This window comes from Musca autumnalis, unplaced genomic scaffold (assembly GCF_047663935.1).
Source record: "Musca autumnalis isolate F117 unplaced genomic scaffold, ASM4766393v1 scaffold_1, whole genome shotgun sequence".
Taxonomy (NCBI): Eukaryota; Metazoa; Arthropoda; class Insecta; order Diptera; family Muscidae; genus Musca; species Musca autumnalis.
This window is the reverse complement of record NW_027411644.1, coordinates 236,704,372-236,718,167: the sequence shown is the minus strand read 5'-3', so window position 1 is coordinate 236,718,167 and position 13,796 is coordinate 236,704,372. Positions and strand designations below refer to the sequence as shown.

At 38.2% G+C, this 13,796-nt stretch overlaps 1 protein-coding gene across 2 annotated transcripts in view; it reads left to right on the top strand.

The window, feature by feature from the left end:
* Window positions 1-591: 591 nt before the first annotated feature.
* Lrrk (Leucine-rich repeat kinase) overlaps window positions 592-13,796 on the top strand; it is a 25,810-nt gene continuing 12,605 nt past the window's right edge. The window contains exons 1-7 of one of the 2 annotated variants that reach the window (XM_073960550.1): window positions 592-866; window positions 7,285-7,444; window positions 7,576-7,741; window positions 10,581-11,236; window positions 11,300-11,560; window positions 11,630-11,788; window positions 11,851-13,413. In XM_073960550.1, coding sequence (XP_073816651.1) covers window positions 851-866; window positions 7,285-7,444; window positions 7,576-7,741; window positions 10,581-11,236; window positions 11,300-11,560; window positions 11,630-11,788; window positions 11,851-13,413 — 2,981 coding nt within the window. In that variant the 5' untranslated portion in view covers window positions 592-850. Of the gene's footprint in view, window positions 867-6,864; window positions 7,186-7,284; window positions 7,445-7,575; window positions 7,742-10,580; window positions 11,237-11,299; window positions 11,561-11,629; window positions 11,789-11,850; window positions 13,414-13,796 lie in introns of those variants that run through there. The other variant, XM_073960549.1, reaches the window with a different exon arrangement.

The window sequence follows — 13,796 nt, the reverse complement described above, 5'->3', positions numbered from 1 at the left end:
GCGTTTTGCTCTGGCAACGATAGCTCGAAAACGGATGGGCCGATCTTGGTATGTTTTTGTGGGCGTTTTAAGAATCTAACTATCTTGCCTTTAAGCGAAACGGAATTAAAAAAATCGATTTAAAAAAAATTGTGAGCTGTCAAAGTCAAAACTTCGATTTTAACGAAAAATTGACCGTTTTTTGTCAAAAATTGGCCAATTTTTTTCTTTTAAAAATCTGTATAGCTTAAGGACAAGATTTTTATGTATATAATAAGCTCACCAAACCATATGAAGATCGGTCAATTCTTTTTCGAGCTATCGTTGGCACCGGCTTTAAAAATGGCGTTTCGAAAAACATGCGTTTTAAGTTTCCATGCTACATACAAATCACAATAATGCCCTAAACACATCTAACGATGTGTGTGTTTACAGCTTCAATTGTTTGTTACCTTCAAATGTTCATATCTCAGGCAATTTTGCTCCGAGCGAGTTAAATTTTTTTGCTTCATACGCAAAGTTTCAGGTTTTGGCCAAATTTACCAAAAAAGTAAAAACACAGCTGATTGTCACTTCTACCTTTTATAAATGTGCCTTGCTTTTTCCTTCTCTATTGATAGATAGCCATTCAAAAGCTGCATGTTATGAAAACACATTCTAAGAAAAATAAACATCTGCCAATTGTTTTGCAGATGTACCGCTGAAAATTTATCGTATTTTCGTTGATTTCCGAAAAAATAAACAATGCATATTTAAAATAATTAAATCTTATTAAATATAACTGCATTTGACGTTAAGTGATAAGTGAACTTGAATTTTATTGAAGAAATTTGTGAAAAGCACGTAAAAGTTCATTTTTATCGTCTTAAAAATGAGCGACGATGAGGGTGAGTTGAATGGAAAATGTCATTGTGGAATTAATATTTAATTGCAGTGGTTGGTGGTCAGTGATGAAATTGGAAAATATTGATTTATTGATTATTTTAGTGAAAGGGCATTTTAAGTGAAAGTTGTTGATGTTTTTTCGCTCTAATGGCTCTAATGTAAGGGTTATAAACAACAAATAACATTTATTTACAGTTTGTAAGAATGTTTATAAAATCGTATAGAGTTGCCAATTGGTTTTTCTTGTGTGGCACATAAAATTGGCGACATTTTATATTGTGTGTTAGTGCATTTGTATGTAACATGCCTAAGGAAAAGAGATAGACCCATAGTTCCTTCTAGGGATATGCATAGAATCACTTTCTGAGTCGTCCGTCCGTCCCTTCGCAACGTACAGGTCGCATTTATTGTTCGATTTGGCTGAAAATTGGGGAAGATAATTTTTGTAAGCCTAATGAAGAACGGTATTGCTTTTGGTGAAAATCGGTTCAGATTTGGATATAGCTTCCATATATATTTTCGGCCGATTTGAGGTATTTGATGCAACAAGCACGCTGAATCTGCCCAATTTTGATGAAATTTGGAATGTGTGATGGAATTAGGTCTATAGATAAATGTGCCAAATTATATTAAAATCGGTTCGGATTTGGATATATCTCCCATATAAATTTTCGGTCGATTTGAGGTATTTGATGCAACAAGCACGCTGAATCTGCCCAATTTTGATGAAATTTGGAATGTGTGATGGAATTAGGTCTATAGATAAATGTGCCAAATTATATTAAAATCGGTTCGGATTTGGATATATCTCCCATATAAATTTTCGGTCGATTTTTGGTATTTGGTGCACGAAAGACGTTATATATGTCCGATTTCAATGAAATTTGGAATTTGTGACGGAATTTGGTCTAGAAATAAGTGTGCCAAATTATATCAAAATCGGTTCAGATTTGGGTATATCTCCCATATATATTTTTGGCCGATTTTTGGTATTTGGTGCACGAATGACGTTATATATGTCCGATCTCAATGAAATATGGAATGTGTGACGGAATTTGATCTAGAAATAAGTGTTCCAAATTTTATCGAAATCGGTTCGGATTTGGATATAGCTCCCATATATATTTTTGGCCGATTTTTGGTATTTGGTTCACGAAAGACGTTATATATGTCTGATCTCAATGAAATATGGAATGTGTGATGGAATTTGGTCTAGAAATAAGTGTGCCAAATTATATCGAAATCGGTTCGGATTTGGATATAGCTCCCAAATATATTTTCGCCCGATTTAAAGTATTTGATGCACCAAAGACGCTATGTATGTCTAATTTTGATGAAATTTGGAATGTGCAACGGTGTTTGGTCTAGAAATATATGTGCCAAATCATATCATAATCTGTTCACATTTGGATTTAGCTCCCACATATATTTTTCACCTATTCACAGTGGTGTAGGGTATCATATAGTCGGCCCCGCCCGACGTTGATCCTTTCCTTACTGGTTGGTATATGCTTAAGGCCAAATACATACGATCCGTTGCGTGACGCGTTGCGCGTAGAAAACAACAATCACATGAAAAATGTGTAAGTGATGCCAAGTTTGTTCTTGAAGTTTTCATGTGGTTGTTGTAACGCCACGCTCAACGGACCGTATGTGCAGCGGCCTTTATATGGACGTACATACAGTGGTGGTCAATACATTTGTAACAAAATTGCCCGTTTTAGGATTTTTTTAAATATTTTTTTGAAAGTAAAATTAAGTCTTTTTTTGCAATTATTTATAGTTTATTGCTTCAGTTATAGGGCCAAACCTATAACTCAGCGTGTTGCGTGTACTTTCAAAAATACAAAAACAAAATACACACAACATCAGCGTTCCGGCCAACGACTGCCACCTCAGTGTACATATGGGAACAAGCCGGGTTTAGGGCCCAGTCCCGGATCTTGATGATATATATACCACAGATATCCCTTGGGGTCCTGATTATAACGATATAAATTTTGTCTTGAACAAGTACATACTTCCCGTGGTATTGGCCTTTAAAGTTCCACAATCACTAAAGACATTTCTCATATCCATGTAGAGCCCGCAGTTAAATTTTCTTTAGAAATTTAAATTTGTGGCCGGCTTTCGGCCTGGACACCTATGGACAGGGTCCAACACCGGCTACGCGGGTTAAATTTTCCCTTTAAAAATGGAAAGTTGTTCCAACACCCGCTAGTTGCAATTAAAATCACCAGTAGTGCGATTCTCTAACACATTTTTTGAGTTACCGACAAAAATCGGTAAAATTAAAACGCAAAATTATAAATGAAAATTTCAAATAAAAGTGGACAACATTCTTGCTATCGGTAGAACTTTACGACTGCTTTTTATTCGTCGCTAACTTACCGAAAAACATCGGTAATTACCGAAATTATAAGCATTTTAATTTTACCGACAATTGTCGGTAACTCAAAAAATGAGTTACAGAATTCCACTACAGAGCTTTACAATGATACCCATATTGCCTTGGTATTTACAGAAATTTAAAGGCTAAATTTTGGACAGAATCGACAGATCCGTTATAGAGTTATCTTGTGCTCCAACCATTACACACGGTGTCAAAGGGATTTTTTGCAACTTTCAGGTTATTTTCTCAGGAAGTATGGACTTGCCCCTGATGAAACTTGACCGTCGTATGGAGGGCAGTGAATACAAGTTGCTACAACAAAAATCAAAGCAATTCGAGAGCAGGCCCTAAACTGAACTTATCCGAAATTTTGTGTGGGAGGTAGGAGTGGACCGATCGACTCCAAATTGTCTGAAACACATTTCGTCCAAACATATTTGGGGTCTAAAAGCGTTATTTCGATGAGGCACATTTTGCCCGTATGAAAGTGTATATACCCTCGTTAGCATAAATACTGAGGGTATAAAAACGGTGCCCTATATAGCCCCTCTTCAAGACTGCTGTAGAAGCAGATATGCTAAATTTTAGCATGCTATCTCTGTTTGGACGTTAGTGTAGTTTAATTTCTGGACCTGTTTACAATGGTAAAATATAATTTCGTGGGCATAATGACTAGATAGCTCCATAAGTCCTACCGTAATCAAATAATATTGTCTGGTGGGGACGATAACTGTCGAAAGGAATGACTACCGAACGAGCCAAGGTCCACGTTTTACTTTAGCCGCCATATACCAAGTTTTAGTACAGACCCAAGAACCGACCGGTACTAGAAAATTCCAGGTATTTTTAACTTTATCCATATTTACATTAGGCGATTTTCCTTGAGGCAATTGTCAGTTTGATGGAGAGAGGGTTGAGGCCTCTCAATACCCTCTCTCAGCAACAAACTGACCAGTGCCGCAAGGAAAATCGCCTAAGTAAATATGGTCTTTCTACATTTTTGATCGAAATTTGTCTGTTATTTGTCATTTAGGATTCACAGTGGTCCAAAAACTTCTCTAATAAAAATTGGGGACATAGGTCCACTTTTTGGTTTAGCCTCAAATATAACAGTACAGCCCGATTTCAGTAAGATTGAAGTTTTTATCTTCATTTTTGGTCTAAATTGGCATTGAGGGTTCTCAGCGGCCAGCAATCCTTTCCACCAAAAACTGTAAGTGAAATTTAGGTACGAGAAGTGCAAGCTCCGTAGATTGAAACAGGGAGTTCCCCAAAGTGGGGTGATATCTCAGGAACTGTTTAACACAAACCTCTCATGTATTACACCTTCAACGGACGGTATTGTGGTATTGAGATCGAAACGTATGCTGATGATTATACGTTCATGGTACCTTTGTGTATGAATTTGTGAAAGGCTGAACTCATATTTGAATGATCTTACCAACTGTTTCCACGCGAGGAGTATGCAAATATCCACCATAAAATGTACTGCCACCCTGTTCAGCACATGAACGGCAGAGATGACCACTGAGTTGAATACCAGGGACGACGATGGTAGCAGAACTTCGATCACCAACTACACCAAGATTCTAGGGGTCACATTCGACAACATGTTCATTTGTCCTCAAGTCCCTAGCCGGCAGCACTTGGGGTGCAGAAGAAACTTTGTTGACCACGTATAATGCGATAGGACGGCCTGTGGTAAGCTATGCGGCGCCAGTGTGGTCCGAGAATAGAAGTGTAACGGAATTTAAAAATATTTAAGCCTGCCACATAGATGGTACATCCCCCATCTATCGCATCTGAGGACCGTCAGCTGGCACGACAAACCGGAGTTGTTTTGGCTCAACTACGCTGGGGATGGTGCAGCCGTCCAAAAGAATCAATGATACGGTGCAAAACATTTGCCCAGCTTGGGGTACAGAACCGCACGACACACGGTACCTTTACAACTGCCCTGCCAAACCTACTCAACTAATTCCAGTGGATCTGCGTTTATATCCTTTCGAAGCAACCACATTCCTGGAGCTGGAGATTGGCCCAGAGCCAGATTAAGCAGAGGAACGAACATACAAACATATACATACATACAAAATAAAAACACTGTTACAACCCAGCAAACCAAATGTCTGATGTCCGACACCTCTGAATAATTTCGGAAGCAAAGTCGTTCAGATTTCGTTCCGATTTCTAAACGATTTTTCGGAGAGGACATAGTTCAGATATTGTATCGATTTCCTTCCGATTTCGGAACGAATGTCGGAAAGAAATTTCCTTTCCGAATTTCCCAAGGATTTCCTTCCGATTTCGGAACGAATGTCGGAAGGAAATCGATCCGATGTGGCTCCGACATTTCGTTCCGAAATTATGTCAACCACTTCATACAACTTTCGTTAAGATATCGTTACGATTTCGGATCAGATATCGGACGTATCGTCCGAATTTTGTTCCGATTTCGTTACGATGTCGGTACGATTGGTTTGCTGGGAACAACAACCAGGTCTTGTCGATATATACATATGTAAGTTGGTCCACGTTTGTAGGTCCCAGATGAAGGCATTGGCCGATTTTAGGTAATCTATATTTTTAAGGGTACATTTTCTGACCAAAGTAGCTGTAAATTTAAACGTAAGTTTCCCAATAGTCAAGAAACGTCTGCATCCAAAATTGTGGACATAACTGCACATTATGAAGTAGCCCCATATAATGATACCATCCAACAGTTACCGAGGACTTCAACTACCCCGTTCCCTTCCCCATTAGCCGTCCTTAAAGAATTGTCGCATTTAATCAATGCCTCTATGAAAATGTAAATTTTCTCCTTGCTCCCGCATGACGTTCAATGCGATTAATACGTCAATTTGTAGGTCTTCATTATTTTTTTTTATCAGTACCATAACGAACGTATTGTGAGTCAATAATTTAAAATCATGCTGCTGCATTCCCATACAATAATGCAAAATACAAACAAACATATTGTATCACAACCACAATTTTGCATACAATTTGTACGATGATAAATAAAAGTCTTCGTCTATGGTTGGTGGGTGGTGCATTGATTATGTGCATTATAAGTGGCGCATATCATTTACCGCCAGTTCTCCTTGTACATTTATACGCCATCGACATCTATCCTCTGAACGTCAAAGCTAATGAGACTTAGTGTCTTGTTTTGTTTTTTTTTTTTTGCATTAGTCTGTAATAGAATCTTTGATGCCTCTTGGAGTCTTACTATCGTTTTTGTTGCTGTTGTAAGATTTCCCTGAAAATGGGACTTGTATTACACAAAACCCGTACAACACGTGCAACAGATGGTCGGACTGCTGGTATGTTTGATTGTTAAGAAATGCGTGTCTTGCGCAGTGGTTACAACACTCTCTACCTTATAGGCAGGCGGTGGGCAGGCAAGGCTCAATAAATTGTGGGTGATTGTGGTGGTTGTTTGGAATGATACAACCACTAAAGTTGTTGTGGCCGTTGTCTATACCTCTTTTCCGCTCTTTGGCCGGTTTTATGAATGAATTTGCCAAGCTTTGTTGGATTTTGATATTTGAGAGCAGACAATTGATTTTTAACCAAATCTGACGAAGCCAAAAAATTTTCCTTCATTTACATTTTAGTTGTCATTAGAAGTTTGCACGGCTAAGGGTGTTGTTGGGTATCGGGAGTTGGGCTAAGAAAAAGTCTATAGCAACGAAAGGAAAAAACCAAAAAGAGTTGATATGAATATCAATTTTTTTGCAACAGAAAGAAAGAAATTGATGGATTAACAGGAAGATAAATAGAATTTAACAAAAGAAAGCATTGCATAGAGCATAGAATAAATATGGATTGGAGTTTTGTGGAAAAGCCAAAATCAGGCACAGAGACCGCTTTAGATGCCTGCGATTATTTTCTAGATGAGGTCATTGAAATCACTAAAACATTAGGTGAATCATATAGGCAAACTTTTTTTATAAAACTTTTATGTAATGTGTATAACTCCTAACATATTTTGTGTTGCGTTTTTTTTTTTCTTTGTATACCAGATGCCCGAGAACAGGTTCGACTTATCAAACATCGTGAACTGCGACATGCCGTAACCTCTGGAGATGAACGAACTGTGCGTGTCCTTTTGGAAGCATTGGCCAGTGAGCGGCAAATTATTGTCAATATGGCTCCGGCTGGTGCAACTACTTTGTTGTTCCTGTAAGTATCTACATATATTCAAATTCAGAGCGTACATGTACATACATATATGCATATTTACATATGTATAATCAGTTGCAAAGTAACAACCTCATTGTCATATTTGTTTTTTGTTGTTGTTTATTTCTAAGGGCTGCCCAATCTGGCTATGAGAGTATCACAAATCGTTTATTGGATGCCGGTGCAGATGGTCGTTCACATACTGTAACCAAGTATTCACCTCTGTATGCTGCTGTACATCATGGCCATTATAATATTGCCAAGAAAATGCTGGAAAAATTTCCCGATTTAATACAGGTAAGTGTGGTTTATTGTTTTGTATTATGTATACGATCCATTGACCGCTGAGATGCATTATAATATGTATAGAGAATATCACTACATGGCCGAACAAAATCGACTCCTTATACTTTTTGAAGTAATGAGGAGGAAGTGGTTTTAGGTGGGTCATAATCTTAATAAAACTCCAGAGAGCTTCTCAATATATTATGTGGAATTAATATCATGGGGCAATAGAAGGCGTAGACGTCCAACAAATACAACGCGGAGAATATAAGAAATATACACATTGCCGATTTAAACCTGTAATTTAATTAAACACCTGAGTCACCACAAGTGGAATAAATAAAACAAAAAACAACTAATATTAATCGGTGAAATGCAACGGTTATTGGCGCATATCACACATCCCACGACGGCGGGTGCTTTGTTCCGGTTTGAATAGAAGGTTTGGGTCAGCGTCTTCTAACTGAGTAAGCATGTATGTTCCTCGAATGTTTTTCTGTGTTCTTTCCGTCCAAAACGGGGACAAATCCAAAGGCAACGGGTTCTGTGTCTCCGCCCACATCAATAACTATTTATAGGTGTTCGAGTACACACCGGATTACCTGCTCTGTACCAAAGATCGTCAACATCGGTGAGAAGAATTGGATGCATGGAATGGGTACATTTTTGTGGTTGTTGTAGATTGAATCACCTTAAGGATTAATGCAAAAGAAGTAAAATTTCTGTCTGCTGTAGTTAAACTGATAATGAATTCAATCGCATAAAAAAGCGAATCGGTTTATGTTCCCAGCAATCCATTGAACAAAGCTAATCGACACATGTAGCGTACGCCGTTGCGAGGCACCATTCCGCGCGGGAATATGTACGGTCACTCTGTTTACCACATACGGCTACTCTGTTCCCACAACGGCGGTGTCTTCGATGCGGGATTGACCTGGAACCACACAAAATTCGTGTTCCTGCCAGTGGGTGGCACCTCAGTATACACATGTTTGTATTGTTTTTCTGTGTTGTGAGCAATCCGTGCCGGAAAGGAGGAAACCCCTGTTTGTGACATCGCATCCACCGCAGCCAAACTTCGGTGAGATGCAATAGATGCCGCGAGTGGAGCATCTCTAGGGTTGTTCTGGAGTCATCGAGGGACTACACCTTTTTCAGATGTAATTCGAATTATTTTAATTGTAATTCGAGATTTCTATTTGTAATTTGTAACATTTCATTTGTAATTCGAGAATTCCATTTGTAATTCGAATTATTCCATTTGTAATTCGAATTATTACATTTGTAATTCGAAATACTCCATTTGTAATTCGAATTATTCCATTTGAAATTTGAATTATTCAATATGTAATTCGTATTATTCCATTTGTAATTCGAATTATTCCATTTGTAATTCGAATGATTTCCTATGTAATTTCAAATAAAATAATTCGAATTACAAATGAAATATTTCGAATTACAAATAAAATAATTCGAATTACAAATGAAATAATTCGAATTACAAATGAAATAATTCGAATTTCAACTGGAATAATTCGAATTACAAATGGAATGATTCGAATTTCAAATAGAATAATTCGAATTCGAATTACAAATAGAATAATTCGAATTACAAATGGAATAATTCGAATTTCAAATGGAATGTTACGAATTACAAATAGAATTCTCGAATTACAAAAGAAATGTTACGAATTACAACTAAAATGTTTCGAATTACATCTGAAAAAGGTGTATGTTGCTGCATGCTGTGTTAACACAACCGTTCCGATGTTCGGGTAGCAGAAAGAACGTTCCGAGACATCATAACTGCGACAGGATTAGCAAATGAGCGTGATAAGCTTTGTCGTATTAACCGCAGTGACCTTAGAGTCAGGGAGATGACGCTGGAAGTTAACAGGTTTTGTCGGAGAGCATAAGAATTACAAGTGGTTAAGTCATCTGAAGAGTTGCGACATTGGAGTCGTCATTAGAGTCACTCTCGAACCCTGGAAAGAAGGAAGACTTCAGTCACGTTTGGTGACGATACGCTAAATGATCCGAAGAGGTGCGCAAATTATTTCAATCGAGAATTTGGAAAAAAGGAAAATAAGACCTCAGTCACGTTTCGCGACGTTGTGCTAACTGATCCGAAGAGTTGCGCAAATTATTTCCTGGGAGTGACAGGGCGAGAATGAAGATTATTACGCATTCGATTTTTTCCTGTCGATGAGAAACCACCACAAAGGATGGTATTGTGAATGTCATCAGGACTCTAAATCATCTCCATGATAATACTGAAACAGCTGGATGATGCGGAAGTCGAGTATCTCAAAGACCATTGAGGCTTTAATCCTCCCCAGCGTTAGAAATAGCTATCCAGTTGACAATCATCAGCATGGTGCCTAAATTCCTATAAGGCAAGGATCGATGACACCGTACAAAACATCTGCCCAGCATGCGGCACAGGTCCGCACGACACGCTGCACCTTTTCATACCCTGCCAAACCTACTCAAGTAGCTTTGTGGCTACAGCCCATCGAAACAGCCACATTTCTAGAACAGAGTCAGAACATGTGAACATGCAAACTCATGTGCTGTAACAACATTGTAGCACCCGATCTGATAAATGACGAACCCTAACAATCTGTCATTACCTCTGGAGTCTGACATACGATCGACTTAATCTTCTTCAGAAACTGTTGACAGAACCAACACAAGCGGGTATGTGGCTAGATTATTTGAATGATTTAACCGTTGCCCACAATTGTCTATCCGAGTCCAAAGCATAACCACAACCTTGAAACTTTTTTCAATTATAACATTACACAACTTTCCTGCTGAATCAATTCAATTTTTATATTTTATTTTGCAGCAACCTACAGTGGAGAAATGGCTACCGATACATGCCGCTTGTATCAATGGCCATCTAAACTTATTGGAATTACTTATCAATTACAACTATCCGGAATATCTCTATTCAACATATCGTGACGAAGAGGGTGTATGGGAATGGCGTTTACCATTCGATCCAAATGCTCAAGATGTCACAGGACAAACTAGTCTTTATATAGCCAGTATATTAGGCAATAAATCTCTAGTCAATATTTTACTTAAATGGAAAGTACGTGCACGAAAAACCTGTGCTCAAAGTCCACAAAGTGCTCCAATAACACCGACACGTAAACGTATTTCATTCGGTATACAAGCGATAATGTCAAAACTCAATATATCGGGAGAAGGTGAACAATTGTTAAAGGAAGAGTCTCTAGAATGTGAAAGATGTCCGATAAATATAAATTTATTATGTGGTGCTGCACGAGAAACTTCACTGTTGGCAGCTGTACGTGGTTCATTTTTGGATGTTGTTACGGTGCTCCTTCAGAATGGTGCAAATCCAAATATTATTGCCAAACCGGTGGAGGATCATAATGATCCAAAATGCAGTGAGGAAATTTATGGTCTCAGTAATGTACCCATAGCCGAGGCATGCAAACAAAGGTCATTGCCCATGGTTGAGTTGTTATTGAAGTAAGATATACCGGGAAGTTTAGTTAGTGTTGGGTTCTAATAATTTATGTCTCCATTTCATAGATATGGTGCTCGTGATGATAATGGCTCAGCTTTAAGTGTGGCCGTGGCTTCCGAAGATGAATCCATTTTAAATCGTTTACTTGCTAAACGTGTCCACCCTGATTCTGATTATAAAATCAATAAAAAAGGCTTGCCAACACCGGTAGAAGTTAAAGTTTTCTTGCCTTCAGCCACAAATATTTCATATAGTACCATGTTTCCAAATACACCCGTCATTATTGATTGGCACAACAACACAAATGTCCAGTTGCCGTTTGTAAGGTAAGGTAGCTGAGCTGGGGAAGGTAAAAATAAAATTATTATAAATAATAATTTTACTTTAATTCTCAGAGTTGACTGGATGGTAAATGGGGTACTGCAATTGAATCCCAAATTACAGGGTCATCCAAAAATTACCGAGGTTGCACTAACAGCTATTACACGCATTGATTTCTCTCACAATCATCTTACAAGTTTACCAATTGAAATATTTAATTTAGTTTCCCTAAAGTGAGTATAACAAAGGTTCCCACTCTTCACATAATCCTCAATAAAATTCTTACCCATTACAGATACTTAAATGTAGCTCAAAACAAAATTACCCAACTCCCCTTGCCATCAGCAACAACACCTAGCGGTAGATGTGCTTATTCATCACCAGTTCTTGAAGAAATCTACATACAGGATAATCAATTAATAGGAATACCAGCAGAAATATTCCACTTGCCTGCACTTACTATCCTGGATATATCAAATAATAAATTGCAGGAAATGCCTTTTGATATGTGGAAAGCACCAAAATTGCGTGAATTAAATATAGCCTTTAATTTACTAAAGGATCTTCCCGTACCACCTATGCAAACATCATCGTCACAACTTAGCTTAGACAAATTGGATTTAGAACCATTTTCAAAGTTTGATGTATACGGCACGGAAAGTCGAAGCAAGACCAGAACATTAACCCTACAACCATTGGTACATCGTAACATATGGTCGAATAGCTTAGAGATAACCGACAATGATGTTAAATGGAATGAATCGAAAAAGGAAGATGGCGTCTCCCAACTCAACAGCCTAAATATTGCCAACAATTTGTTTACTAGCATTCCAGCGGCCTTGCCTTGTTTGGCAGTGAATTTAACAAGACTTAATATGTCCTACAATAGTTTAAGATCCATGGGCCATGTTACTAGCTATCCTGCAACACTAAAACAGTTAGATTTAAGTCATAATGAAATATCATGTTGGCCAAGTTTACCACGCATTACCGAATCAGATCCCCATCTTTTGTGCTATAGTTTCGTGGCCCAAAATCAAGGCGGAGAAAATGATGATATACCCTCGTTTGCCAAACACAATCCCAACAGTTCAAAGGCTTCCTCATTTCGTTCGACAGTGCTGAAAAGTGTTTGTCGCCATCGTAGACATTTGAGACTGGAATCGTTGAGGACTCTAATTTTGGCGGATAATCTTCTCACACGCATACAGTTATCCACAGATGATGTTACAACACTATTCAACGAATCTGATGATTCTGATTGGAGTGTTGTTGGTGTCACCAAATCAAAACTGATATTTCCCAATCTTTCTATGTTGGACATTAGCAACAATTGTCTCAAGGAAATACCCACATCGTTGCATGAATTGACCAGCCTAAGTGTGCTCAATATAAGTGGCAATGTTAATGTAACCGATCTTCCACCACATTTAGGTTTACTGACACGTCTGTGGAATTTAAATACCCGTGGCTGCCTTCTGCAGGATCCCTTAAAGTCAATGATAGAAAGTAAAAAATATAAAACAATGGATATAATTGGCTATTTGAAATCTATTTATGAAGATGCACAGCCATATGCCCGAATGAAACTGATGGTGGTTGGTGTCCAGGGCATAGGCAAGACTACTCTCTTAGATTTGTTGCGCCAGGGTGTTGGTTCACAAAAACCCAAGGCCTCTGAAAATCATTGGGCCAAACGTATGGGCCACAGTCGCAATCTTTCGAAATCTCAACGTGGCGGTAACATATCAACGGTGGGTGTAGATATCGGCACCTGGATATCAGAGAAACGTAAAAAAGCACCCGGCTCACATGGTCCGGTTGTGTTTCGTACATGGGATTTTGGTGGTCAAAAAGAGTGAGTATTTTGTAGTATTTTAATTGTTATTGTAATATTTAGATGAGATTTTAAGTAGAGCTGAATGACGAAACATTTATTAGCAATAAGAAGATAAAACACACAGTCAGCATTATTCGAGTGTTTCGAAGATGTTGAGCCGCTTAACTAATCTTGAAACGGAATGCGTCAACATTTTTATATTCGATTCGAAATAACAATTCTGCGAAGATACTGGGAGTCGCACTTTTCTGTATGTGAAATGCCAGGTCCATTGTGTTCATCCTGTAAGTTGAATGAAAGGTGTTAAAAGAAGAAGGTTGTTAGACTTGAAGACTCTAGGAGTTCCTTCCCCATAGCCAGATAGGTCTGAGGTAGTAGAGTTTGTGTCGAAGAGTCTGTGT